The 26,657-nt window shown below is 43.4% G+C and overlaps 1 protein-coding gene and 1 long non-coding RNA gene across 5 annotated transcripts in view; one reads left to right on the top strand and one right to left on the bottom strand.

Annotated features, from left to right (window-relative positions):
- The window catches only part of BRPF3 (bromodomain and PHD finger containing 3), a 628,641-nt gene that overhangs the window by 548,373 nt on the left and 53,611 nt on the right, over nt 1–26,657 (top strand). For all 4 annotated transcript variants that reach the window (XM_085651054.1, XM_085651053.1, XM_085651052.1 and 1 more), the window contains one exon: nt 1,753–1,850. In XM_085651054.1, coding sequence (XP_085507180.1) covers nt 1,753–1,850 — 98 coding nt within the window. The remainder of the gene's footprint in view (nt 1–1,752; nt 1,851–26,657) is intronic.
- Nucleotides 933–26,657, bottom strand: part of LOC146871405 (uncharacterized) — a 160,507-nt gene continuing 134,782 nt past the window's right edge. The window contains exon 4 of the long non-coding RNA XR_014981000.1: nt 933–1,941. This is a non-coding gene — a long non-coding RNA (uncharacterized LOC146871405). The remainder of the gene's footprint in view (nt 1,942–26,657) is intronic.

Here is a 26,657-nt window from a genome sequence, read left to right as displayed (position 1 = left end):
GCAGGTGCTTGCTCTTGCGAGAGCATGAAGGCACAATAGAAAAATGTTCCTCTTGACCAATCACTAGGCTTCATTTTTGAATTTGCAGGACTACTTTAAGACTCTTGCTGACACAACTGCCTAAATATACAATTATTTTTTACCCTAAATTTCTCAAAAACTTTTGAACTGATTCACACCAAATCACAAAAAGCACAATCTGCAGACCAAGATCTAGCTCCCTGCTAAATTTGGTGTAATTCCGTTCAGCAGTTTTTGCTGTAGCCTTGCCTAGAGAAGTCTATGGAAAATGCATGGGGATTTTGTGCTTTGGGCCCCCACTTTTTTCTATGTCCCCACTTGACAGATCATCCCAAAACTTTCCAGGAAGGAGGTGAGATAGTTGAACTTTTTTTTACTTTTGTGAATAGTTGTCAAACTGGTCTAAAGTTATTAGCAAAAATGGGGCCAAAGTTGTTAGCACACCAAAAAACACTATTTCTATGGGAAAGTAGACCTATATATAACTACCTAGTGGCGACCGGCACTAGGTAACATATATATATAATGTGTATTTCTTTAAATGCAGATGTGCAGAATGGAATGTGCAATTTATTACCAGCACTTAACTCACAAGCAAGGAGTGAGCATTCATATTCCTCTCCTCCCTGAACAGTATTTAAAAATTGCATATTTCACTCTTCACTTCTGTGTGTGTAGTTATAAACAAAGGTCTGTACCATTAACCACAGAAAAAGGTGTTAAATGTATAAAATGAAAAAAAATCACAATAACCAATCCTTGTGAGTTCTTTTCTGGTTTTATGTGATTCTACAACGGAATCTCTGAGTCAATAACCTGCGTTTTCTCTGGTCTTTAGTCAGTTCTGTGTAATTAAATGTATGCATTGTACTTATACAAGTTTAAATCTGTGTTTATTAGTACGCTTGTTCTCAATAATATGTTACTGGCAACATTTATTATCACCAGCATGGGATTAAAGAAAAATGGGTTTGTGTGTAGACAGAACTTCACTTAGTAGTCAAGTGACAGTAGAAATGCCACGCCTCACTGAGATTAATATTTGTCAATCTCTAATATATATAATTATTTTTTTATTGAGAAGGGTGTCAGATTGCAGAACAAAAACATCTTTAACAGGTTAGGTGGATGACACACACTTGATGCGTACCCCTGTTTTGAGAATCTGCCTATTTCAATACTGGGCAGAAAAAGCAAATGCAAACTGGCAACACGAAGTTGCTTTAGACACTGATGAGGTTTCTTTGACATAATAAATAAAGTTAGTTTGAAACAATATGCAAACATACAATATCTTTTAAATGACATGCTACAATATAGCAGTTACAATTATGGATTATAAAACAATCAATTGAAAAATAATAGGTAAACTTTTATAGAGCACAGAATATCTTAATGTTTTAGAAAGCTCAATTGCAACACCACAACAACCAATATATTGCTATCTACAATCCCACTATTCTAAGAGCATGGGCTCACCAAAAAGAAGCAGAACTGGGACAAGAGGGTGTTCAGGAATCTCGACCTCTTCCCTTTGCTGAAAGTTAGCTAGTATTCATATGTCCTTCAAAATCTTCCAAACATGTGCCTTTTTTGAGTGGCCGGTGTAAGTTGAAGGTACAAGGGAAGAGAAACCGATGGCAAGATGAAGTTGTAATTGATCACTGCTCTCTCCATGTGCACACTTAAGAAAGTCTTCATGATGTAACTATTCATTTCATTTTGTTACAGTGGTCTATCTCCTCCTAAGCGCAGTAAAGGAAAGCCAGCACTTTCTCGGGTCCCATACCTGGAGTCTGTTAATGGGGACGTGGATTACAGTTGCGAAGGTGAGACCAATTTCTTATACCAATGATAAGGTGGAGGGTACGAAATGGAGCTGGCTGGACTTTGATTGTTGAGACAGCTGAGCTGCTATTCCTGAAAAGACATTGAACTTGGTATTAGATTTGCATTGATAGTAAGGTGTTGGACTAATATTTATGGGGAATATTGTGCGGAGGGATGCTTGGCTTGAATCCTGAAGTATGTGCTCCTAGTTTGTGAGGAATGGAGAAAGTGTTTCGCTGACACTATGAGTGTTTGGATGGATGTAGGGTGGTAATTGGCAAGCACAGGTGAATAGTTTTGGGCCGTGCTTAATTTATAAAAACAAAATAAGAGCAAGGGCCCTCATCAGGAGGTCACCGCAGCATACACCACCCATTGCCACTACTGCCAATGAAAGTACCATGACACTCCTACAAGTGTGATAAATCAAACTATTCCAGCCCCCAAAGGCTTAGGCGCACGCATTAGTGGTTTGAATTTATATTGGATTAATAAACTGTTCTGCTCATTTCTGAATTACACAAACAGAAACTCCATGTGGCAGATGTCATAAGACCCGGGAATAACAATTAAGTGCTGGTGCCTAGCACCGGAAAACACCGGCTCAAATTAAGCACTGGTTTTGGGTGCATTTAGAGTGGTGTGTGCCAGGCACATGCCAGGATACTTTGTTTGGGTCATTCAGGGGAATGTGCTCAGTAAATACATAAAGAGGGTATTTGGCCAAAGCAGGGGGTGAGTTAGATTGTTTAACAAACAATATCTAGGGTGTTGTTACAATCTTTTAAGTAACCAGGTTTGATAGATTTGTGCATTAGGAATAACTCCACATGATGAACGAATTACACTGCTCATAGTGTATCAATGATTCTGGTTTCTTGCTTCTGTCTAGGTAAGGCGTGTTAGGCACTGTCCATGTCTGAAATGTGTTTATCGTGTCTTTTTTGAGAAGGGCATGGAGAGATCTATGTGTTTTGATAAATATTTCCAGAAAGAATAGTATCTATCTGTTTAAAAAAATCCACCTCCAGTCTAGGTCCTAGGGGCATTGTGGAAATGTAGGAGGTGGGTGCACTGGCCCCTCTCCTATGGCTATTCAAAGCCCCGAGGACCGTCACCTCCCCAGGGCAGTCTCAATATATCTGGGTGAGCCTCGTGGCTGCCCCGGGGTCCGCCACCGTCCCTGGGCATACATACAGTAATGAATGCAACGCCCCATTTCTCCACCACTCTACAAACGTGCCTGCTTGTGCGTTTCTGGTTGGGGAATGAATTCCATTTTACTCCTGAGGGCCTCAGGACTAAAATGGACTACTTCCCCCAACCAGTTGTGCGCCAGGAGGCGTGTTTGCAGAGTGGTGAGAGAAAGGGGGCTTGGCCTCTGACAACCTCTCAGCAATCCAGCTTGTGGATCTTACAGGCGGTGGCAGGAGGGATAGTTCTCCCCAAGGATCCTCAAGAGCCAAGGGGACTTCATCCCCCTACTAGTAGTGCTCCAGGAGGTGCGTTTGCAGAGTGGTGGAGAAAGGGAGCACAGCCTCCAACAACTTCTCAGCAATCCCTGAGATTTACTGGAAGTAACAGGAGTGGTAGTTGGCCCCAAAGGACATCCTTGGGGGCTAACTACCTCTGTTACCTCTGTTAAGTCCCACACTGCGGGATTGCTAAAAGGTCTTTGGAGGCCACGCCCCCTTTCTCCAACACTCTGCAAAAACGCCTTGTGTTGCACTACTGGTTGGAGGATGAAGTCCACTTTACTCCTTAAGGACCTTGGGGGCCAAGAAGCCCTCCTGGTACCTCGAGTAAGTCCAACTCCTGATAGGTGGTCAGAGACCCAGCCTTCATGCCCCAGTACTCTGCAAACGCGACTACTAGTTACAAAACCATAGAAATTCACTGAAAAAGACAACGGTTACAGTGACATTAAAATTAGGAATTTTTTTTTTTTTTTTTTTTTAAACCTTAGAAATTCACTGAAAAAACCAAAGGTCACTGAGACGTTATAGTTAGGCTCAGGTGTCATTTGAACAAAACCAGAGAAATCCAGCTATTATAGTTAGTGAGCTAACTATAACAACTGGATCGCACTCCTGCAATGCACTGCTTATGACCTCACATATTTTCAATGTGTGTATATATATATATATATATATATATATATATCTCTCCACAAGAAAAACCTCCGATTAAGGAGCCCTCGACCCTTCAGGGCGGCCTCTGGAGACAGGCACGGAGCAGCCTGCCGATTCACCACGCCAATGAGCACAAGATAGAGGCCCGTCTCTGGAAACAACAGCTTTATTTAGAGATATGCTGCACAGTTAGGCTTCCATTGTTCCAACATGTTTCGGCGAATAGCCTTGGTCACGGACAGGAAGCTGAACGCCAAGTGCATGTGTGCACGCTTTTTTGAAAATGTCATTGCATCACGTGACTGAAAAATACAGATCCCATAATGCATCCGAAACACTTGACTGGCTGCTGGTAATACACGGAACAATTCACGTTGTTTAAGGCAGTAAATAACTTGCTCTTTGCATTGTGCCGGTGCATATAATTCTAAATGAATGGTACATCAGTCACGTAATATGAGTTTACTGGCATATTGCCAGATATTATCGTTCTCTTTCAAAAGTTCTCGTTTTCAGAGCGATTGATGTTGGAAGTCCTCCTCATCAAATCCCTTCCAACGCTGTCGTCTGATTTGCGCATTCGCATTACCTTTCGTAGGTCCAGACTGCAGCAAGTGGGCCATGCTCCTTTATTAAATCCACAAGAAAAACCTCCGATTAAGGAGCCCTCGACCCTTCAGGGCGGCCTCTGGAGACAGGCACGGAGCAGCCTGCCGATTCATATATATATTCACTTAAAAAACCATAGGTTTCACACATGTTATAGTTAGGTGGACATTTCACTCGTAAAAAACCAATGAAATTCCCCCGTTATAGTTAGTTCAGATAACTATAACTCGCGCGCCCGCAATCCACTGCTCATGACGTCACATATTACATCACTCATGACATGGTCAGTGGCATCACTCATGACATCACTGATGACAACATCCTTTTGATAGAGTGGCGGTCGCGCGAGTTATAGTTATCTGAACTAACTATAAAGGGGGAATTTCATTGGTTTTTTACGAGTGAAATGTCCACCTAACTATAACATGTGTGAAACCTATGGTTTTTTAAGTGAATTTGCAAGGTTTTTTAAATGCTAATTCCTAACTATAACGTGTGTGAAACCTATGGTTTTTTTCAGTGAATTTGTACGTTTTTTTAAATGCTAAGTTATGTATTTATTATTATATTTTTTATATAGTTATTTTACAATAAACTACGCATTAAATTAATTTTTTTATGGTTTTTAACCGTGCGCGCACCGTGCGCGCACCGTGCGCGCACCCCGCGATTATTTAAAAAAAAAAATTAAAATGTTTTTTTCTTCCTTCGGGGTCCTTCAGGGACCCCCTGACAAAGGCTAGGGGGTCAGGAACTCTCTACCCTGCCCCCTTTTCACGTTCGCCACCTTCCTTTTTCACTCTCGTACTCAAAACAAACAAAATGGCGGCAGACACTTCCCGATTTCGACTGATTCGAACGTTGACTGACATGTAACCACCAATCAGAATTACGCTCGCGCACGTTAGGGTGCGCGCACCGTGCGCGGCTATAGATATTTACGTACTTTAACTGCAATTTTCTCTGGAACTACTGAACAGATTGACTCCATATATGCAAAAGGCACATCCCTGACCTGAGGACTACCTCTTTGCCAAATTTCAAGTAATTCTGTTCAGCCGTTCGGGCTGTACCTTCGACTAAAGGTCCTATGGGAAAATGCATGGGGAAAACGCGTTTTGGGACCCCCCTTTTTTCTCAGCCCCCGCTTGACGAATCCCCCCCGAGACTTTCAGGGTAGGAGCTGAGCGGAGCGCCTCATTAGTTTTGAAAATTTCGCGAGGATTCGTCAACCGGCGCCAAAGTTATTCAAAATAGAATTTTGAGATTTCCTATGGAAACACGGTCCTAACTATAACTATCTACTGTCGACCGCCAGTAGATGAATGAATATATATATATATATATATATTACACACATACACATATATACATATACGCCCACAGCGGGAAGTTTTCACCTTTTAATTGCAGAATTACAGCTCAGCGGAAGAACAGTCTCTCCCTCACAATTCACAGCCCAACGCGTTTCAAGCACTCCTGTGCTCTTGTTCACGGGCAAAATGAGGCTCAAACAGCGGCAGTTCAAAGGAGCCTAAATGAATAAAGCAAGTCCCACCCATGTGGGCTGTGAATTGTGAGGGAGAGACTGTTCTTCCGCTGAGCTGTAATTCTGCAATTAAAAGGTGAAAACTTCCCGCTGTGGGCGTCTCCTCATTGAGCCAAACTCAGTTTGTGGATGTTTAGCGGCCGGGCTCATTTCGCGGAGACGCCCTGCCACGAGTCATGTGGACCTAATGACTGAACTTCAATCACTGTGGAACGAGAGGGCCAGATTGCGGATGATTATTTTCAGCACAGCGTGATAGTCAGTGTCTGCCCAACCCACTGGGGTAATATTTTTTAATGACAAAGGAGAGTCAACACGGCGCCCACTGGGGATGTACTTAATCAAAGGGACTGCAAGTACCAGCATGCCAGGAGGCATACGCCCAAATGGGCGGTACTTGCTTTATTCATTTAGGCTCCTTTGAACTGCTGCTGTTTGAGCATCATTTTGCCCGTGAACAAGAGCACAGGAGTGCTTGAAACGCGTTGGGCTGTGAATTGTGAGGGAGTGACTGTTCTTCCGCTGAGCTGTAATTCTGCAATTAAAAGGTGAAAACTTCCCGCTGTGGGCGTCTCCTCATTGAGCCAAACTCAGTTTGTGGAGATATATATATATATTACCTACTGGCAGTCGCCAGTAGGTAGTTATAGTTAGGACCCCTTTTCCATAGGAAAACCTCAACATTCTATTTTGAATAACTTTGGCGCCGGTCGACGAATCCTCGCGAATTTCTCAAAATAGGTGGGGCGCTACGCTCCGCTCCTACTCTGAAAGTCTCGGGGGGATTCGTCAAGCGGGGGCTGAGATAAAAGGGGGGTCCCAAAACGCGTTTTTCCCATGCATTTTTCCATAGGACCTTTAGAACGAGCTACAGCCCGAACGGCTGAACAGAATTACTAGAAATTTGGCAGAGAGGTAGTCCTCAGGTCAAGGAAGTGCCTTTTGTAGGTTTGGTGTAAATCTGTTCAGTAGATCCTGAGAAAATAGCCTTTAAATCAATATATATATCTGTGGAAGCTTACGGTGCGCTTACCGTGCGCTTACCGTAAGCTTACCGTACGCGTACGGTGGCGTGCGCGAGCGCGATTCTGATTGGCTGTTAGATCTTAGTAAACATTCGAATCGGTCGAAACCAGGAAGTGGCGGCCGCCATTTTCTCTCTCGAACTGTCAGGGGGGTGAATAAAAAAGGTGGATAATGTGAAAAGGGGGCAGGCTCGACAGTTCCTGACCCCCTAGCCTTGGTCAGGGGGTCCCAGAAGGACCCTCAAGGGCAAAAATAAAAAAAAATTATTTTTCGAAAAATCGCCGTATGCGCGTAGCGTACGCGCACGGCGACCTGCGGAATTACGCGTACCGTGCGCGCACGGAAAAAAATTTTTTGCGAAAAGGGAAGCTTAAAAAAAAATAAAAAAAAATTGTGAGGTAAGGTTGGCTCTTATAAGAGCCGTTGGGTTCATACAGGGATGGAGGAAAGAAAGAATGGGAGTATTATGAGCGTCTACAAACATGCTGGTCTATCTTATTGTTAATAAGGGGAAGACTGACCTCCCCAAAAACAATAAGACCACCACATTTTGTACACCTCATTTCAACACTCGCAAATCGAGGGTTGATGTCCAAAGGAAAAGAAGAAGGTGATGCTCCAACAACAGAGGAAGGGCTCAGCTGAGCTGCCGATGATGTACCCGGCTGAGCATCTGAGGCTGGGCTCTGGTGACTTACTGAAGAGTTTTCTCCAGTATGTCGAGCAAAGGTCCTTGGGTGTTTGTCCTGAAGGTGTCTCATCATAGAGTGATTTCCAAAGGAATATTTCCTACTTGGATTTCCTCTTGATAAAACACGATCACAAAGTATGCAAGTGACCTTTGGAGCATTGACCTTTTTCTCCCCCTCTGGAAAAGTGAAATACTCCCATACAAAAGAAGTCTTTTGTTTCCTCCTTCTCTGGATCATGGTGGTGCTGCTGGCCTCACTCTCAGAAGAGCTCTGCTGTTCTGCCATTGTATCCCAATGTCAATCCAGCTCCTGCTCCTAGAGAATCACAAGCAGAAATGAGGGGAATGGGTGTGGTGTGGGAAGAATCTGGAACTGAAAGTAGTATCAACCAATGAAAAGTGTTCTTTCAAGCAGTAAAGAGGGGAATGGGTGTGGTGTGGGAAGTTTCTGGAAGTGAAAGTAATTTCAACCAATAAAAAGTGTTCTTTGTAAGTCACATGGCCTACCGTGCGCGCACGTGACGCTTACGGTGCGCTTACGCAGCGCTTACGTCACTTTCGCGCATGCGCATTACACGCCCCTGCGTAACCGCGACGTTGCTTCCGGGTGTACGCGTACGGCACGCACGTATCACGTATCGCGCATGCGCATTACACGCCCCTGCGTAACCGCGACGTTGCTTCCGGGTATACGCGTACGGCACGCACGTATCACGTAGGCGCGCTGCACTAATTACGTCCAGAGCGCGTAGCGTCAGCTTACCGTACGCGTATTTTACAAGCGCGTAGCGTCAGCTTACCGTACGCGCACGGAAAAAAATGCATAAAAAAAAACGTTCGATAATGCAGGATATAGTACATAAATTATTTAAAAAATTGCATTAAATTATAATAAAAATATAAAATCGAAATAAAAAAAACACTATCCACATTGACCCCACCCCCTGTGCTTTTGGTGGCGTTAAGTGGGCGCGCACGCCACGAATGGCGTAAAGTAACTTAGCATTTAAAAAACCATACAAATTCACTGAAAAAACCATAGGTTTCACACACGTTATAGTTAGGAATTAGCATTTAAAAAACCTTGCAAATTCACTGAAAAAACCATAGGTTTCACACATGTTATAGTTAGCGGAAATTTTACTGATAAAAAACCTGTGAAATTCCCCCGTTATAGTTAGTGCAGGCAACTATAACTCACGCGACCGCAATCTTCTGCTGATGACATACGTGTCTTTATGAAAGAAAAATATTTGTAATATATGTATAGCTAAAAATGTATGGAAGACATGGGCAAATAAGTGTCTAAATACAGTATTAGCATCAGCAGAGGATTGCGGTCGCGTGAGTTATAGTTGCCTGCACTAACTATAACGGGGGAATTTCACTGGTTTTTTTTATCAGTAAAATTTCCGCTAACTATAACATGTGTGAAACCTATGGTTTTTTCAGTGAATATATATATATATATATATATATATATATATATATATAAAATCACAATCCTCGGACAAACGAAAAAATAGATGTGTTTCGACCTACATTGGTCTCATATATATAAATATGTGATCAAGGCAGGCAACTGCCGAGACGCGTTGTTGCTGAATCGTTTGTGCGTGAATAAAATCTATAATAAAGCACTGAACCCACGTTTGGAGGGATTGAAGGAGAGAGAGAGAGAGCTGAACTAAAAGCTAGTAGACCTTTCTGATCTGGCTTCTCCCCATCTCTCAGTGTTTAGAACAGCTTCCAGCTAGTACAGTCTCCTCTGTCTCTCCCAGCACTTCCCACGCTATCCTAGGTGCTCTTTCCTGAATGTCTCAGCAGGAACGGGAGAGGCTAAAGTGGATTTATTGTCTAGGCCTTCTTGCAAAAGGCCACGTTGAAGAGACTGGTACAGACAAGCCCGAGGACCTGCACACAACTAAGCTGCATTGCTCTTTCAAAACCAAAGCCCTGGCCGCTTTGTTCATCCCAGCTGGAAATCTATGCAATTTTCACAGCATTGGCTCTCCTAGCAAAGCCAGCACTCATCATTGTGCCACAGATCCACATGCAGGATTAAGCCTGGAAGACATTACTTACAGCCGGATATCTGTCTCAAGGCAATCAATATCTGCCACCCTATGACCTCCCTCTATTTGTCTCTGGAATCCCCCAGCCCAGTTTGATATGTTTATCGTAGATTCCCTGAGCACCAGAATTTGAATTTGTAGTCTGAAAGTGATACAAAACCTACATACAACAAAAGATGTTCCAATCCTTGGGTTTCTCAGACAGTCTAATGCCAATGCGTGATGGTGAGATGAAGGCAAACTTCTGTTGCCTTTACAGCTGCTTCATGCTAGGAGGAGGAGGAGGAGATGTTTATACTTGACCTAAGCATGGAATTAGTTCAGTGAACCCACTATCTCAGGACCTCGTCAAAACCACTCCAGGAGAATGGAAACCAGCGCCTTTAAATCAAGGTAGTTGGCCAAGGAAAAGTAACCTCTTCAGTCAAGCCAAATTGCGAAGGGCAGTGTAAGCAGCACTGGCCTGGATACATTTTTATTTCCCCATGTGGGAAGGCTTTTCAGTATTTTAGGTCTGTCTTTCACTTCATGACAGTCTCCTTCTTCTTCTCCCACTTTACAGGCAAAGGAGAGGTGATTCATTGAATCACCCAGCCTATCTCTGGGTTCTTAACAAAGGAGAAGAATTCCCAGTGCGTTTCCCGTGGATCAACCATATCTATGGCTCATTCTTAGTAGTCTCACTCAATTCTGTTAGGGAGAAGTCATGTCGTTCACTATCACCACTCAGCCCAAATGGCCACCAAACCTGGGTCCTCTCATTGTTTGTGCTCGGTAGTCGCCCAGCCACTCCTTTTTTGGCATTCTAGCAATTTCTGCAGCCTTCTTCGTTTAGGAACAATAGAACAAGTTTAGGGAACATGAGTATCGCTTACACGGTTTGCTTCTGCCGACAATGAGTGTAGGTTGTTGTCCCATTCTTACTAATTACGTTCTCAACTAATTGCTTCCTGCTCAGGGCCTTGCACCTGTTCAGATGACAACTGGGAGTGTTCCATGTACAACACAGGCTCTTAACTGCAATGCAACTGTAATGAAGGAACAAAGAAAGTAGCTTGACGTTAGGATGAAAAACAGTAAAAATGTAGGGTGTTATTCTTTGGCCATAAGGTATTCCCGTGAGTCTTCACCAAGAACTTAGTGGTTGCTTTTCACGTGGCTGCAAAAATTCTACTCTGGCCATTACCTGGGTATTTGCCAAATCCGAAATTTGGAGAGAGAGTTAGCAGAGGCCAGCCTGGTCTTCATGGCTTAATTTAGTTTTTGTTTCTTAGTAAATTACTCCGGATCAGCACAAAAATGATTAATTGGGTACGGCCTGCGCTTCTATCTTCAAAAGAGAATATTAGATATCAGTTAGACCATGCTCACCTTACAGGAAAACATTGTTGTGTTGTCTTGGTTGTTCGAACTGCCTGTGACCTATGAAGCATCTTGCATCAGAGAAGATCCCCTGCAAAGTGCACACATGCTCTCTGTAGCTTTACCTTGCAGAGCACTGGAGATATTTGCTAAACAGTCCGTCATAACCTCTTCCAATGCACATATCTCTAGTGCAGACACCAAGATGTTGGGCCCATGATCCCATTTTTGTAATGGGTGCTCATTCTGCCTGCAGCATCTAAGTTTTGGTGGTTCCCTATAAGTATATGTCCATTATTATTGGGTGGGGCAGAACAGATTTGTCCATCAGCATAACCATTCTGGATCTGAAAAAGTTTATTCTATCCCTTAAAGCCAGACTGACAATGCGAGAGCCCTCTTCAACATTCAGAAGTGAGGAATCATGCTCTACTTGCAGCTTGACTGTTTGGCTGTACAAAGGTGAGAGACTAAAGAATCATCCAAGCCATGTTCCTGTTAGTCTCCAGTATTGCAGATGTCGCGATCCAAAGATCGGGACATCTGTGTAAACATAGGAGAAAAACTATGGAGAAGTTCATCACTCCACCTGTAGGCTGTGGAGTTCCCAGCCATTGAAACTTTTATGACCCTCCAGAAAGCCTATTGTCAGAGGTCTGCCTCCTGAATGGCTTTGAAGCTCAACTACCTTGGGGCACATTGGTCAAGGTCATATATCTTCCACATCTTCTTCAGAGGGAACATTTCTGCCTTCCCCAAAGGAAGCCCCCTCTATCCATGGTGTAGGAAGGAATCATGTACATTTACCTATCATTGCACAAGCAGCGTGTTAGGTCCCCGATGATGGATCCTCCTCCCACCCCAGCCTCTCATAAAAAAATATGGATGCTATAGCAGCTATGAGAAAGTCCTGCACAAGAAGATAGTCCAGGAGCAAAAGGCTGAGTTTCCGTTTTTGAGCCTTTCCATAGAATATCAGATGGATGCCAGGTCTTTTTTTGACATCTTGCTGACTCAGACAGCCATCTGAAAAGTCCACAAAAATCTTCCTCTAATTTGTTAACCAAGTTTCTTTGGATTAGTGCTTGGCTGTTTAAGCCCATGGACTCCTTCAACTTGATGATCCTTTCTAGGAACACTTCTGTTCAAGTCACTCTAAGGTTGACCAGGTGTATAACAGATTCAGAGGCCTTGACGCCTCTTAACCATACACCGCTTTCCATCGGACAAAGTGTTCCAGATGATTCACCCCACTTTTTTCCTCAAGATTTACTCTTTAAGTTACATCTGAATGAAGATAATATTCTTCCAGGTGAAAAGAGCTAGAAAACCAGCATTTACAATGCAATGGTCTCGGCATTGTTAAAGTTACAGCTATTGGCATTGCTCATGACATTATTTGTTTTTGTTTTTAAAACATTTAAAGAAACGGCATTGTTATTTACACTGTCAATAGCTTAATCACTCTCAAATGCGAGACCTATTGCATTTGCACCCACACACAGAGCCACACACAGAAATAAAGCCACCCGCACACACAGAGCCACCCACAGAGAGCCACTCACATAGAGCAACCCACACACAAATAGAGCCACCCACAGAGCCACCTACACACACACACACACAGTTATTAAAAGGTGTTTATGATGGTGTGACAATCGTCTGCTCTAAATACACAAACACAACCGGTATAGCCATTCGCCGCAAAGCACGGATACACATTAGGGTTTTTATTATCTTTAATAAAGTTTTATTTTCTTCACAAGCACGCACAAGAAAGGCACACAAACTTCAACAAACACACATTTGTGCATATGAGTGCACCTTCGTTGGCATAAGGAACCGCGCTCAACGCTTAAACGCATTTCTATATCCAAAATCATCCTAACACAATAGTTAACACAACCACAACGCATGCGTGCATTTCGCAGCACACATAACGGCATAACACTGACACCACACACACACCGGTAAATGTGAACCGGTGGTTGCAGGTGGCACTCACCGGCACTCATTTGTTATTTTTTATTCTGCCCTGACTGCCCAGCAGGACCCGCTCTTTCCAGGGCAAAAGTAAACTGGCCAGTGTGCAAAACTCTGCTCCAGGGAAGATCGCGCAACGTCTAATAGTTATCAAGACTTTTAATGGACGAGCAAAACTGTTCCAACTTGGGGGGTGAGCGAGCACTACTCAATACAGCCTTCTATAAGGCAGCAACGGTCATAAGAAACATTCCCATAATGCATTAATCTGAATCTGAGAGCGGATGTGACGTAACGGGGACAGCTGCAGACTTTGGACTTGGGGAACATGACATCGGCGTCAGCACCACCTCCTGTGATCCTGGGCAAATCACTTTAATTTTCCCGTGCCTAAAAAAATGAGCGTGACTTTATGAAAGGTAATTGATACTCATATAAACCGTTTCAATACCTTCGGGTCGAATTCGCGCTATATAAAACTACTACAATAAAAATAAATAGACAGCACATAAGCACGACTTTCCTTTGTCCTTAAAGTCGTACAAACACTACATTTGATGCTTATGACACCCACTCCCATGCTAGTGTGAAAAAGTTACATCTAGGAAACAGAGAAAGTATTTGGAAAAAAAGTATATTGGATTAATTCATTTGATAATTAACGACAGAGAATACAAATGTTTTGGAAAATGGTCAGAGAAGCTATTTATTGCTGACGGAAATAGCAATTGACTCCCAGTGCGTGGTGTCCCGCCACTTAGCAACATTTCTCCCAATAGTGATTTACCCACTTTTCTTTTAAAGAAAAATGTAAACATGTTCAAGCTACATTGTCAGTGGGAGTTGAGGAGAAGCCGCTGGCGTCCCCCAGCCTCCCCTCCCTTGCGTGCCTGATAGCAGCTCTCAGACGTTGTTCAGTTTGTGAGACTCACCTCACTGGGCACACAGGAGGGAAACTGCAACCGCAGCACATTCCGGCTGAAGTTGGGAAACCTGCTTTGAACCTTGGCCCGGCCTATCTCCCGCCTGCACAATACGAAGTGTTTGTAAACAGCGGGCTGTGTGCTGACACAGGAAGGGCCCAAGCTCCCAATTAAGGCGAACATTGGACAGATCCTGTTTAGTGTGGTTTACCAGTGGCCACTTTCAACAGTTTGATACCAACACTGATTCATTGCGCCACTCTGCTCACATGATTGCAAACGGCCATTCATTCGATATCGTCAAAAATGTAAACATGTTTTTTCTCTTTTCTGTTGCTGATTAAAGGATTTAAAAAATCGTATGGTGTGTTCACAAAATGAAAACACACACACACACAGCTCTTATTTTTGCACTAGTGAATTCTAGAATTCTCTCTTGTTCCTGCATACATGTGGCAACCTGAGCCCTCTCCCCTCCCCCAGCCGATCTGCTCTCGCCAAGCATTGACAACCTACAGACGGGTCAGGCCAGACGATCACTAAGCGGGTGGAGAATCCCGGACCAAACTAGTTTCAATTTACAGAGCAAACAACTTTTGTTTTTACGGTAATTGCTTTGCCAGAGGCTGTTGCCCGTAATTTATTAAATCCATTAGATTTTTCCAACACTCTTAGCAATATCTACGTGAACTTGCGCCTTACACTGCCTGTAGGAAAGGCATAGACTGTTCACTTTCAGGCATCTTTTTCGATCGATTCACCTTAAGGCAGGAAAAGAGCAAAGTGCCGTTGGACGGATTCCCATCAATTAATAAAAGTCAGTGCTTTCATTGCGAAAAAATACGTGCAGGTACTCACCAAAGCAAGCCATGTACCAAAGGTGGAGTTTGGGCCGGGGCTATGGTACGTGCACAGCCTGAGAGGACAGGGGGAGGAGACCAGAGCAGCAGCCGGACACGGGAGCACCGAGGGAGCCGAGAGCAGGGGGAGAGGACGAGCACACCACTGCCTTTTTCCGAGGTCAAGCAGAAATGCCTCGGAGAAACGCAGCAGCGTTTTCGGATTCGGGGCGTGTTTTTCTTTCTCTCCTCTTGCCATTGGCTGGAATGTTTACATTCCAGAGGAGAGAAAGAAAGCAAAAAACACGCCCCCGAATCCGAAAAAGACGGTGCTTGTTTGGAGAGACAATGCTCTTCTCCAATGGCTGACCAGTATTTCAGAGGCCAGCCAATGGAGAAGAGGTAAAAAAAAAAAAAAAGGGGCGGGTTAAAGCCCCACTCCTAACGTTAAATCTCGGAGCGAGACTGCGCAAGCGCAGCCTTCGAGCCGAGACCTAAAAAGAGATGAAGTAAATGGTTGGAATCTATGGTTCGGAGGGGGGAGTCCTCCCTATTTGGAAGTGTTGCCCTCACACACCCATGTGGGTGTCATGCTTCATCATCTGGCCTATTCCTCCTCGTGCCAGCGCTGCAATGCCCCATGGGCCCAGAGAGGGCTCTTTTTAGGTCTCGGCCCGACGTAAGCAGCGCATGTGCTGCTCTCGTCCTACGAGGCTTCTTGGAATCAATACGATTCCAGAAGCCTCGTCCCAGCTCCGCCTTCAGTTTTGATTTGTGCGCGTCGTTTGGTGTCATGAATTATGCCAAAGGCACTGCAATGATTGCACCGAAGGCATGTCAATCCCTCGTTGTTGCCACCCTGTCTCCTTTTAGCCACGCCCACCGGGATTGGATCTCTTACCGGCGGCGTGACACAGTAGGTTTATTATTAACTTGCCGCACTTCTTTAACAATTGCATGCAATTCCGCTTGGAAAGAAGCTGTGGCTGCTGGCCACCGTGGACTTATTTACCAACTGCATAGAACAGAGGAGCAAGATGGTGGGAGAGTTTGAAGGTGATACTTTGTAACTGTCCGCTTAATCCTACACGGAGGTCGCCCTCCTCCTTCTTTTTACTTTTTAATCAGGTTGTGACCTCTCCAGAATAAAAATTATAGAGGATTCCCGTACCGGTTTTAACCCACACACCACATCTACATCTTACCAAGCCCCTCACACACACACACACACACACACACACACACAGCACCTATACGGCAAGGAACAAAAGATCTCCGACAAAGAGCCCCTTTATGGGTGCCCGTCGAGCACTGCAGCGCCGGCTCGACGAGGAGCAGACCCATAAGATGAAGCATGACACCTAGCTTGCTGGGTGTGTGAGGGTCCTAGTTCTGAAAGGAGGTATTTCCTACCTCCCCACCACTCTGAGTACTCACCAGGTGGCCAACTTGCCACCCAGGAACACCGTACCTGTCTTCTAGTTTAGTAATATTGCCAAGGCTTCTCAGATTCCACAGTATTGGCAGCGGTTTACACTCGACCCTGCTGGTGGGTTTAATCTGACGAGTTGTTTTGCTGCTTCTCCTCCCAGTCTAGCTCCTTTCTTGAATGCACCCCCTGTGCTGGGCTTCATCCCCGAGCGACCAGCATCTCCACTGGACATTCCCATGGAAGTGGTTCCCCGTCCTCCCCTCCCTTCTGTTTTCAACCTCTTACCCTGCTCCTTTCTGCACTCTTTTCTCTCCAGTGGAGTTACGAACAAGCATTGAAAATGCAATAGGTCTCGCCTTTGATTAAGTGAAATCCATTTACTTTGCTAATGGGATTGTATAGCAAAACAAATGGCTTTAACTTAATGAAAGGCGAGACCTATTGCATTTTTAATGCTTGTTTTGTATCAGCCGTGATGGTGTATGTGGGTGTGCGGAGCTCTATATTAGAGCTGGAGAGTGTGATCTAAAATTACCTCAAGGGAATTAAATTAAATCTTATTCAATGATCCTTTCGTAAGGTTAAAAAGTAAGTCAGGGTAGTGTGCTCTGAGTTACGAAGCACCACTATTCAGTGAGTGTGATGTAGTGAACTGTTGAGGTTTCACTATTTAGGTCGACATGTTTCACGCTCTGTCAGTCCAATACAGGATCCTCAGCGTTTCTTCAGGACCAAGAAATGTGTTCCCAAACCCTGGTTCAGGGTGGGTATCTAGAGCATTGTTTTACGTAATCCCATAAGATCCTAAGTATCCAAATTATGCTCCCCCCCCCCCCAATAGGTAGCAACCCCTACTCAGACTATATTATGCCTTCAGTCAAGGCAGAGGACCGTGAGATTTTACGGTTCACTTCCAGGTCATCTACAGGAAGGCAGGATGTGGGGCAGGTTACGGGCAGCATACCGCGCATGGAACTGAACCATAAAATCTTGCGGTCCCCTGCTGGGACCTAAGGCTCATTATGGCCTAAGATTATAAAAGATGAAAACATGGTAATTGTAAATGTATTTAGATAGTGCTTACTACCCCTGACAAGCCATTGAAGTGCTTTTTGCAGCAAGTAGCATGCTACTCTGGAATTTATGATTAGTAATTGGTAAGTACATTTTTTTTGTTTTTTTGTTTTGTTATTTGTGTGTTAATTGTGCTCTTGATTTCTTGTGCGTGTCTTGTAAAGTTTGGTGTAGAGATAGAATGAATGATAGGAGTGGATTTGAAAAGGGGAAGTAGTGAATTGTTTTGTAAGTAATGGTCGCGTGTGCTTGTTAGTTAGGTGGCATGGCTAAAAAGAAGGGGTGAAAGATTGAGAAGGATGTTTGTCATTTCATTGTAGTCTAAAGGTTTAGGATGAGTCAGAAAGAAGGAATGTAGATAGTTTTTAATATAAACAATCTATGATGGAACCCCTCTCTTTCCAGGCATCAGCTGAGCTTAACCGATTCTAATTCAAAGGTGCTTACATGAGTTTTTTAGATAGGCTGACACGCATCCCTTACAAGAGGTTTTCAACCTATCTGCTACTGTGTGCTGCTTCAGATATGAGGTCGCCTTGTGCCTCTATTTGATATTCCATACACTGATAAGACTTGAGCTGTATGGCCATGGCTTTCAGACAAAGATGTCTATGTCATGGCACTTTTTAAATTATCTTGGAAAGTCCAGACCTTGTGATTTGAGATAGAAAATTAGCACATTAATTATTTTGCACACTTACTTTAACCATATTCAGGGCAAGCAAGAGAAAAACACAAACAAGTAAGAGGAAGAGAAAGACCAAAGAAACAGTGACAGAGGGAGAAAACTGGAATGAAAAAGAACCAACAAGACTGAGGCAGGGAGAGTGGGGTCAAATGTTAAAAAAGAAGCATGAGGAGGAATCAGGACTAACAAATTCTTGGTATTCGGCACCCCAACCTTTAACAGCATCAGCCATGGGCTTCCGAGCAAAACTTTGTGTCCCAGCACTTATAATTTTAGAAGCTAAGCACTGATCTGATCATACAATATATGTTTTTTAGAAGTTAGAATCAGACAATCTGGCTTACAAAAAGGGAGAATGGCATTTGGAAGTGCTTAACTTGTAAGGCATGCGAACAAGGCAATAATACAATTGCTCCAATGTCCATGTAATAAGATGTATACAGGCAATACAACGTGCAAGTTACACAAAATATAACATCAACTTGAACACACACACAGGCATTTAATAATGATCTGACATATCCAATGACAAGGCATTATCACCAAGAACACTCCAGTGAAGCAGAGACCATTACATTTTGGGCCATTGACATAGTGGTCAAAACGTGAAGATGACAGAATGCTCACACACAGATTTTTTAGAATTTTAATTAACTATTAATATGAAAACAAAAATGCTATATGGATACAATTAGCTGTTGTGCTGCTCGCGTCCAGCTGGGGTGGGGGGGGTGGAAGGTGTATCTGTATCGAACATGCCATCCCATAATTCCCACTATGGAAACTTACCTTGCCCAATCCAAAATGGCCACCTAGATTTCTTTACTTACCTGAAATCTCTCAATCCTGTTTCCTTGATGCCATTTCCTGTGTGCAAGGTATTTAAGGGAGGTAGTCCTTTCTTTGCCTGCGTTGCGAAGCTTTCCAGTATTATAGGTGTGTTCTCTCGCTCCCGATTCCTTTCCAGGAGATTTTACAGTTAAGGAGTTCTTGTTTTTCTTTAGCACTTTCCAGTCCATCACTCTGGTCTTCCTGCTACCAGAGTATTGCCATCATCAGGAAGTTCTTTTCACTCAGGCTTTTTCCTCTATTTGGGGCTCCGTCCTGACGCACTGCTAGGCGCTACCTAGTGTCGACGGCATTGTAGCTACTCAAAGGGGTCGCCCTTATCTCTAGCAGACAAGGACAGTAAAGACTGCCCTCCAGTCTACCCATGGGCGAAATCTTCCAGACAGGCATCTGTATCCTGACTTTGGTATAAGAAATTTTTTATACAAGTATGAACTATGCATAAATCTGAAAGTGACATTTTGGTTTGCTAATGAAGTAAAGAGGAAGCATACCCAGAAAAGAAAGGTTTGTTTAAAGGATTATTTATGGCCCGCTCTTGGGCAGGAAAGAAACTTTTCGCAACTAAAAGTAAATGATTTGCATCCTTTCATATCAAACGCTTCAGTGGGTTTAATTTTTACATAAAATGTAATCTAATCATTTTTCAATCAGAGGGCATATGATCTGCCGGATCTCATCATTATACATATATCCTTAATCCCAAATTAAGGGATTAGTCATTGGTTTTACTCCAACGCACTTAGGGCACATATAACTACATTAACTAGAATTTGGAGTAGAATCATAGATGACAACTTAGAAACTGCTGTGACTGATATTTTATCAAGGTCCATGTTGAAATTCATTGTTTTATTTGTTGCACCAGGAAGCATTAAAATTGGTCAACTGATCGACTCAAGAGTGTCACTCCGTTGTAACGGAGATGTGCCAGGAGTGGTTTCCCTAAGAAGCAGGCACCACACAGTTGGCTGAGCGCTTCAGTAATTTAGGAACTGTCTCGGCAGGGATAGAATCTACCCTGCTGCAGCCGCCTGACACCAGACGAAAAGGAACAGAGAGGCATGTACTTGTACAAGTACTGGAACGAAGTTGCCAGAGAGCATCCCCGGACACTGAAGGATCTCAGAGTAAATGTATATCTTTGTGAATTAGGTGTCGATGTGGATTGTGAATGAAAATGCATACATTCAACAATCTAACATGACTACAAAGTAACAATTTAGTTGATGTCTGAATATCTGCTAGACACAGTAATTTAGAAAACACATGGAGAGAGAGATCACAGTCAGCCAATGATTTATTTGATGAAGAAGTGCAGTATTGGTAACGCACAACAAAAGCTTGAGTTTGTTACAAAAAAATAAAACAATTGAAAAGGATTAATAAAAAAGAAATTAACAAGTGGTGGAATGTACATCTTTAGAAAGTTATCTGGAGGTCAGCAATATCACTGAAGCGTAGCCTAGCCATAAAGATGTGTCTGCAGGAAAAGTCCAGGAATGGGTAAACAACATGCATAGCATGCTGCTCCAAACACAAATTTGAGATCTTAATTAAATTTGACAAGATTGATCTTGACAAATTGGAAAAAAGAAATAAATGATTAAAGCAAAATATTTAAAAAAGGGCAAATGGGAATGTTAGAAACAGGGTTTCTGGTTGGCTAGGGTATACCCCTAAGCCAAGCAGAACCCAACACTCTTGTCAGGGTAAGGGAGCTGCACACCCAAGTTAACCCCTGCTCACCACCTTGGTAGCTTGGCAGAGCAGTCAGGCTTATCCCAGAGGCAATGTGTAAAGCATTTGCACAACACACATACCAGTGACACACTAGGCAAACCACAAAAAGAGAAAAGAGACTGCACACAAGGTTATATACAAATAGCCTTTGTATTATATATACACACATCAAAACACATTAGACCATAAAACACTGCGAAGCATGTAAAGCACTTTTAGACCACATAACATAAATCACTGTGCCACTAGGCACTTGTCATAAAGATGCATGTAAACCACATGGGACCATAATCACATTAAACACTAGGCACAGGTCATTAAGAAGGCACATAACACATCAGACCCCACTGCACTAGGCGCTTGTTATGACATCACATAAACCATTTAGTCATTTTTAATGTGAGATCACATGTACCATTATGTTATTTTCAATATAACTATGCTTAAATCACTTAGTCATTGCCAATATAACTCTTAATTGACCTGTAATCCAATAAGAGTACATCTTACCCAAACAAAATGCAAAACTCATTTAAAAACCTCCCAACACGGGGAGCAGGGAGAGCAGACCATGAGGTGAAGGCTGTGGCTTTCCCCTGTCCTTACTCGTGGGGAAGTGCGACGGCGCTTCCCTACCTCAGGAAGCACACGTGGGTTCGGGGATGGGGTCCCGGCCCCCTTTACAATAAGTCCGCCTGGGGGATGGAGTCCCTGGGCGAGATGGAGGCATGAGGAGGGGGCGGGGGACATGCATGCCCCCTCCCCCAACGTTACACGTTAGCACAGCAGTTCTCCCCTGGGCCCTGGCCCACCCTGGGGGAATCCGATCGAACGGCAGCAGAGCTCCACGCGCTCCCAGTGAAGAAAGGTCAAAGGATGCCAAACTAAACAAGCATTTGCAATGCAATAGGTCTCACATTAACGCGAGTTTAAGCTATTGGCATTGTCAATGACAATGCCTTTTATTTATGTTTTAAAAACAAAAAAATAAAAGGCATTGTTATTTGCAATAGCTCAAACTTGCGTAAATGCGAGACCTATTGCAGGGTAAGCTATTTAAGACTCTTCTTGGGGCCCCTAATCCATTGTGTACCCATTCAGAGCAGGTTATATGGCGGCTATACAGTCATTCTGCATAGTATCAACCCAATAAGGCAGGGGTTGCTAACTTAGCACCAGGAAGACTTTCCTGTAACAGGTTTTCTAGATTTAGACACGACAAAGGTATATACATTTAATCTAAATGAAACTAGTTTAAATATTCAGTGGGTAACCAGAAAGTTTTGCAGGTCTGGCTTTCTGTCGTACACACGACACGACACCCCTGCGATAAGGTATCCACGTACATTTTCCCTAACTACCAAACAGATGACAATGTAGAACTAAGTAGCTTCCCACTGGTTGGTATCGATGAAGAGTCAACCTGTCCTTTAGAAACCAGAACCACCAATTGAAGGTCTGTTTGGGTGCTCTAGTCACCTTCCTCAATCGATATAGTATGGATTGGGTTGTCCACGTTATCAAACGGTAAAGACAGATCGAACATTACCATCAGCACAGTTCCACCCTTAGCCAAGCCGGCTATCAGCATGTTTCAACAAGCAGAAATTGCGTGTTACAGAAGAGTGTCTTTCAAAGAACACTTGGCACATTTTTTCATTTATGTTGTAGTCAAAGAAATATGGTAAATGCAGCATTTCTTGTCAAAAAGGGACCAAGGCAATGATGCTTCGCATAAGTTTAACATAATAGATTGCCATTAAGCATATACATGTGCACAAGAAGCAAACTGCACAAAAATATACAGGAAGCAGTAGCATATATTTTTTAAGAGTAATATGACGTTATAGAACTCTTTCCATCTACCTCTTCATCACTGAAAATATCTCAATTTTTTTGCAGTTTTAAATATTGCGAACTCGACACAAAGGCATCAGAGCGCTTACATGAGCACCAGTTGCGTTACAGATGAGTGCCTTCCAAAGGGCGCTTTGCACATTTTTCTGATTTCTCTGAGATCAAGAAAATGAAAGGAATGTCCGTCCGGGAGCTCAGCCTCGCCTTAAGTGCAGACTGCGATATGCATCTGATGGCGGTCGTGCTGTTTCTCTCAAAAGTTACTGTTTCCACTTAAGCAAGTTTTGTAGGTTTGTCAGTCGGCAACCTGCTTGCGGAAATTCCCATTCTTTCGGATTTAGACACCTGCATTAAATAGTGTTCTGCGCGAGGTGCTTCCCAGCTCCGCGGCACTCTTTCCGTGTTTTTATACCACGGATTGATGAGCGGCTGGCTGAGTCTGCCGCAGCTCTCAGCAGTAGGTGCACTCGCACACCGAGCTTCCTGCTCAAGGTTTCTCCTTTCCCCACTGGTGAGAAGCAGTAAAACATGGACTGTAATCTGAAACAAACAGAAGCAGTGGAGTGCGCTTTCGGCCTTGCTTTTGATGACCGCGTAATCATGAGCCGCAGCATCGCCCGAGGATGACGCGTCACGGTATCTCCTTTCCCAGTGTGTTCACAGCTGTGCTTAAGTTTGGGGGCCCAGCCCGGACTCTTGGGGAATAGCTCTGAGCCATTTAGTGCAAAGGCGAGGGGCTCATGTGACTAGAAGTGAAAATAATGGCATACCGCGGAGCATGTTGAAAGGAAGAGGGGAGGGGGCGGGAGCAATGGTAAGATGGACGGGTACTGCTCGCGCACAGAGCACATTAATGATATAAACGCCATCACGATCTAAAACGCTATACAACACACAATAAACGCCGCGCACTGCTGCTGAAAGTGAAAGCACCCAAAGTATACCGGGATCCCCCTGTCATCCCATGTCCCCCTGCGCCCCTGAGCTCCGTGCCTGCCCGGCATTAAGTAATAAAAGGAAACATGATTCGTCCCTCCACGCCTCCAAAGATAAGAAATATCGTCACGACAGCCGGCAAGCAGACAATCCAGTCCGGATGGGCCGGATGAAAAGGAGACAGGGCTGTAACAAATAAGCCTCATTTCCAAATCTGAGGCCAGCGTTTTGCATAAAGGATGACGCCAGCCAATGGGATTGATGGGAGGGGCTTCAAGTCCCCTTCTGAAATCTCCTTGATCACAAGATGTCTCGCAGAGCGAGCAGCGTGCATGCGCTGCAACGCTAGGCGAGACTTAAAAAGGGCATAACTTGGACCCTGTTGGGGCGATTTTGACGATCTTGGGCTCATTTTACCCCTGGGGCATTTGCAGCAACCTTCCTCGCCTCTAACTTAGTGTAGTCCTCCAAAAGCTGGTCTTCCTGACTCCCTGCGCCAGTTCAAGGTTTCCCACAACTGGTCCTCGGGGGAGTAAGGGGGCCATCACACACAAGCCCTTGGGGATTCTTCACAAGCAGGATACCACAGCCGGGGAAAAAGAGTCAGTCTTTTTACTCCACCACAGACAGAAGCAGCACTGCAGGCCAACCCACCCCTCTCTCAGAAAAGGCAGCGCTCCTCACACAGTCCTTCGCTCTTCTTCTTGCCAGGGTCCTCTTGTTTCTTTAAGCAATCCAAAGTCCTGGGGTTTTAGGTCGAATACTTATACCCCAAAATGTCTTTGTTCTCTTTGTGGCAAGGGTCTCTCAACTCAGTCCAAAGCAGTTCTGCATTCACTGGTGCAGCGTGACCACAGGGGTGGAGACAGCATTGTGCAAAAGGAGACACAGCCTATTCAAGTGTAAGTAACACTCCTCCCACCACTCTAAATGCAGACCAGATCTATTCAGCCCTGCAGTCACCCAGGCAAGACAGGGCACACCTCAACCCCCCTCAGTGACTGTCTAGAGTGAATGCACATCTTAGCTCCTGTCACCCACACACTAGACGCTGAATCCACAAACAGCCAGAGGCACACAGAATGGTGAAGTAAGAAAATGCTCACTTTCTAAAAGTTCAGAACACAAAATAATGAACCCGGCTCCGTACTACCGTACACTCCTACTACTAATGAAGTAACGAACATTCAACTCTTATCTGGCTGAATGGAATTTTTATTAGACCATTCCTGTTTCTTATTAATTTAAAAATTGATCAAAACTATTTTTTGGACTGAAAAAGAAACAGACTTATCAAATTCACACATGATCTTACACGTATATACAATTCACATTAACATACACTTAAAGACAAAAATGGACTTAGACACTGAAAAAATGATTGGCAACAGCTTGCAACATGACAAAAGCAGCAAATGAATTCATACATTAATCTGATGAAAAACATTTTTGGGAAAATTTACATCATATACAAAATTTAGTAATAAACATGAAAATATCCAATGTTATGAACCACATGTTATTCCAACTCCAGCGTCAAAATTGTCTGAATAGTATATCAGTCCTTTATCCAATAATTTCCTTCAACTCTCGCCGCATTCAGAATTAACTAAATGCCTCCCAAAATGCCAACGTGTTTCAAGACCCATGCAAATAGTACTGGGACTATCATCAGGGCTTCATATAAATGGACCGGATATTCTACAAAAAACAAAATAAATAAATGATGCATTTAGTTAATTCTGAATGCGGCGAGAGTTGAAGGAAATTAATGGATAAAGGACTGATATACTATTCAGACACTTTTGACGCTGGAGTTGGAATAACACATGTGGTTCATAACATTGGATATTTTCATGTTTATTACTAAATTTTGTATATGATGTAAATTTTCCTAAAAAATGTGTTTTTCATCAGATTAATGTATGAATTCATTTGCTGCTTTTGTCATGTTGCAAGCTGTTGCCAATAATTTTTTCACAGTGTCTAAGTCCATTTTTGTCTTTAAGTGTATGTTAATGTGAATTGTATATACGTGTAAATTCATGTGTGAATTTGATAAGTCCGTTTCTTTTTCAGTCAAAAAAATTGTTTTGATCAATTTTTAAATTAATAAGAAACAGGAATGGTCTAATATAAATTCCATTTGGACAGATAAAAGAGTTGACTGTTCGTTACTCCATGAGTAGTAGGAGTGTACGGTAGTACGAAGCCAGGTTCATTGTTTTGTGTTCTGAATTTTCAATAGCCCTACCTGGCTCCAGTCCGTTGGGCTTAACCCCTATAGGTTTTTGCACTTTGTAAAAGTGGCATTTTCAAACACAGGATTTAAAAACCACCTTTACAAAAAGGTGTGTTAATACATTCTGAGTTCAGAGAGTCCAAACTTGATTTTCCTATCTTGTCTCTATTGCAAGTTACACAGGTAAAAATGTTACTGTATTTCACTATCAGGACATGTCATACACCCTATTTAGGGTGACCAGACGTCCCCGTTTTCCCAGGACGGTCCCCGTTTTTGGGGAAGTGTCCCCGTGTCCCGACACTTTTCTCCAAGTGACTCAAATGTCCCTGTTTTCAAACAGTGTCCCCGTTAAACACAGAAATGTCCCTGTTTTTCATTGTTCCGGTTGAGCATGCGCGCGCATGCTCTCTTTGCACTGTTTACGGTATGTGTCGTCACTGAGGTGAGCGCTGTAGCAAGAAGGGAAATCCTTTGAAGAGAGACATTTTACACGCAGCGCCACCTATGTCATCGTGCCAGCCAAAGTTTCTTCTTTGGATAAAACAATATTTCTTCATCCTGTAGCTTGTATTCATGGTCATACAAACTTTTCAGTAGCCCTTATGCATACCGTGCAAGGATTAATGCATTGCTCATTGCATGTTTTAGTCATAACCAATTGATGCATGCTTTGTGTTCTCCATATCAAAGCTATGACTTGACCTTTTGACTGACCTTTCAGATCACGGTAAACTGTTTAGCTGGAAAGGACCTAAAAGGAGCAGGGTTAACGCCTGTGGGAGAGGCGAGCAGC

Source organism: Triturus cristatus, chromosome 1_1 (genome assembly GCF_964204655.1).
Source record: "Triturus cristatus chromosome 1_1, aTriCri1.1, whole genome shotgun sequence".
NCBI lineage: Eukaryota > Metazoa > Chordata > Amphibia > Caudata > Salamandridae > Triturus > Triturus cristatus.
The sequence above is the reverse complement of the archived record's forward strand: the minus strand, read 5'-3'. Positions and strand labels throughout refer to the sequence as shown.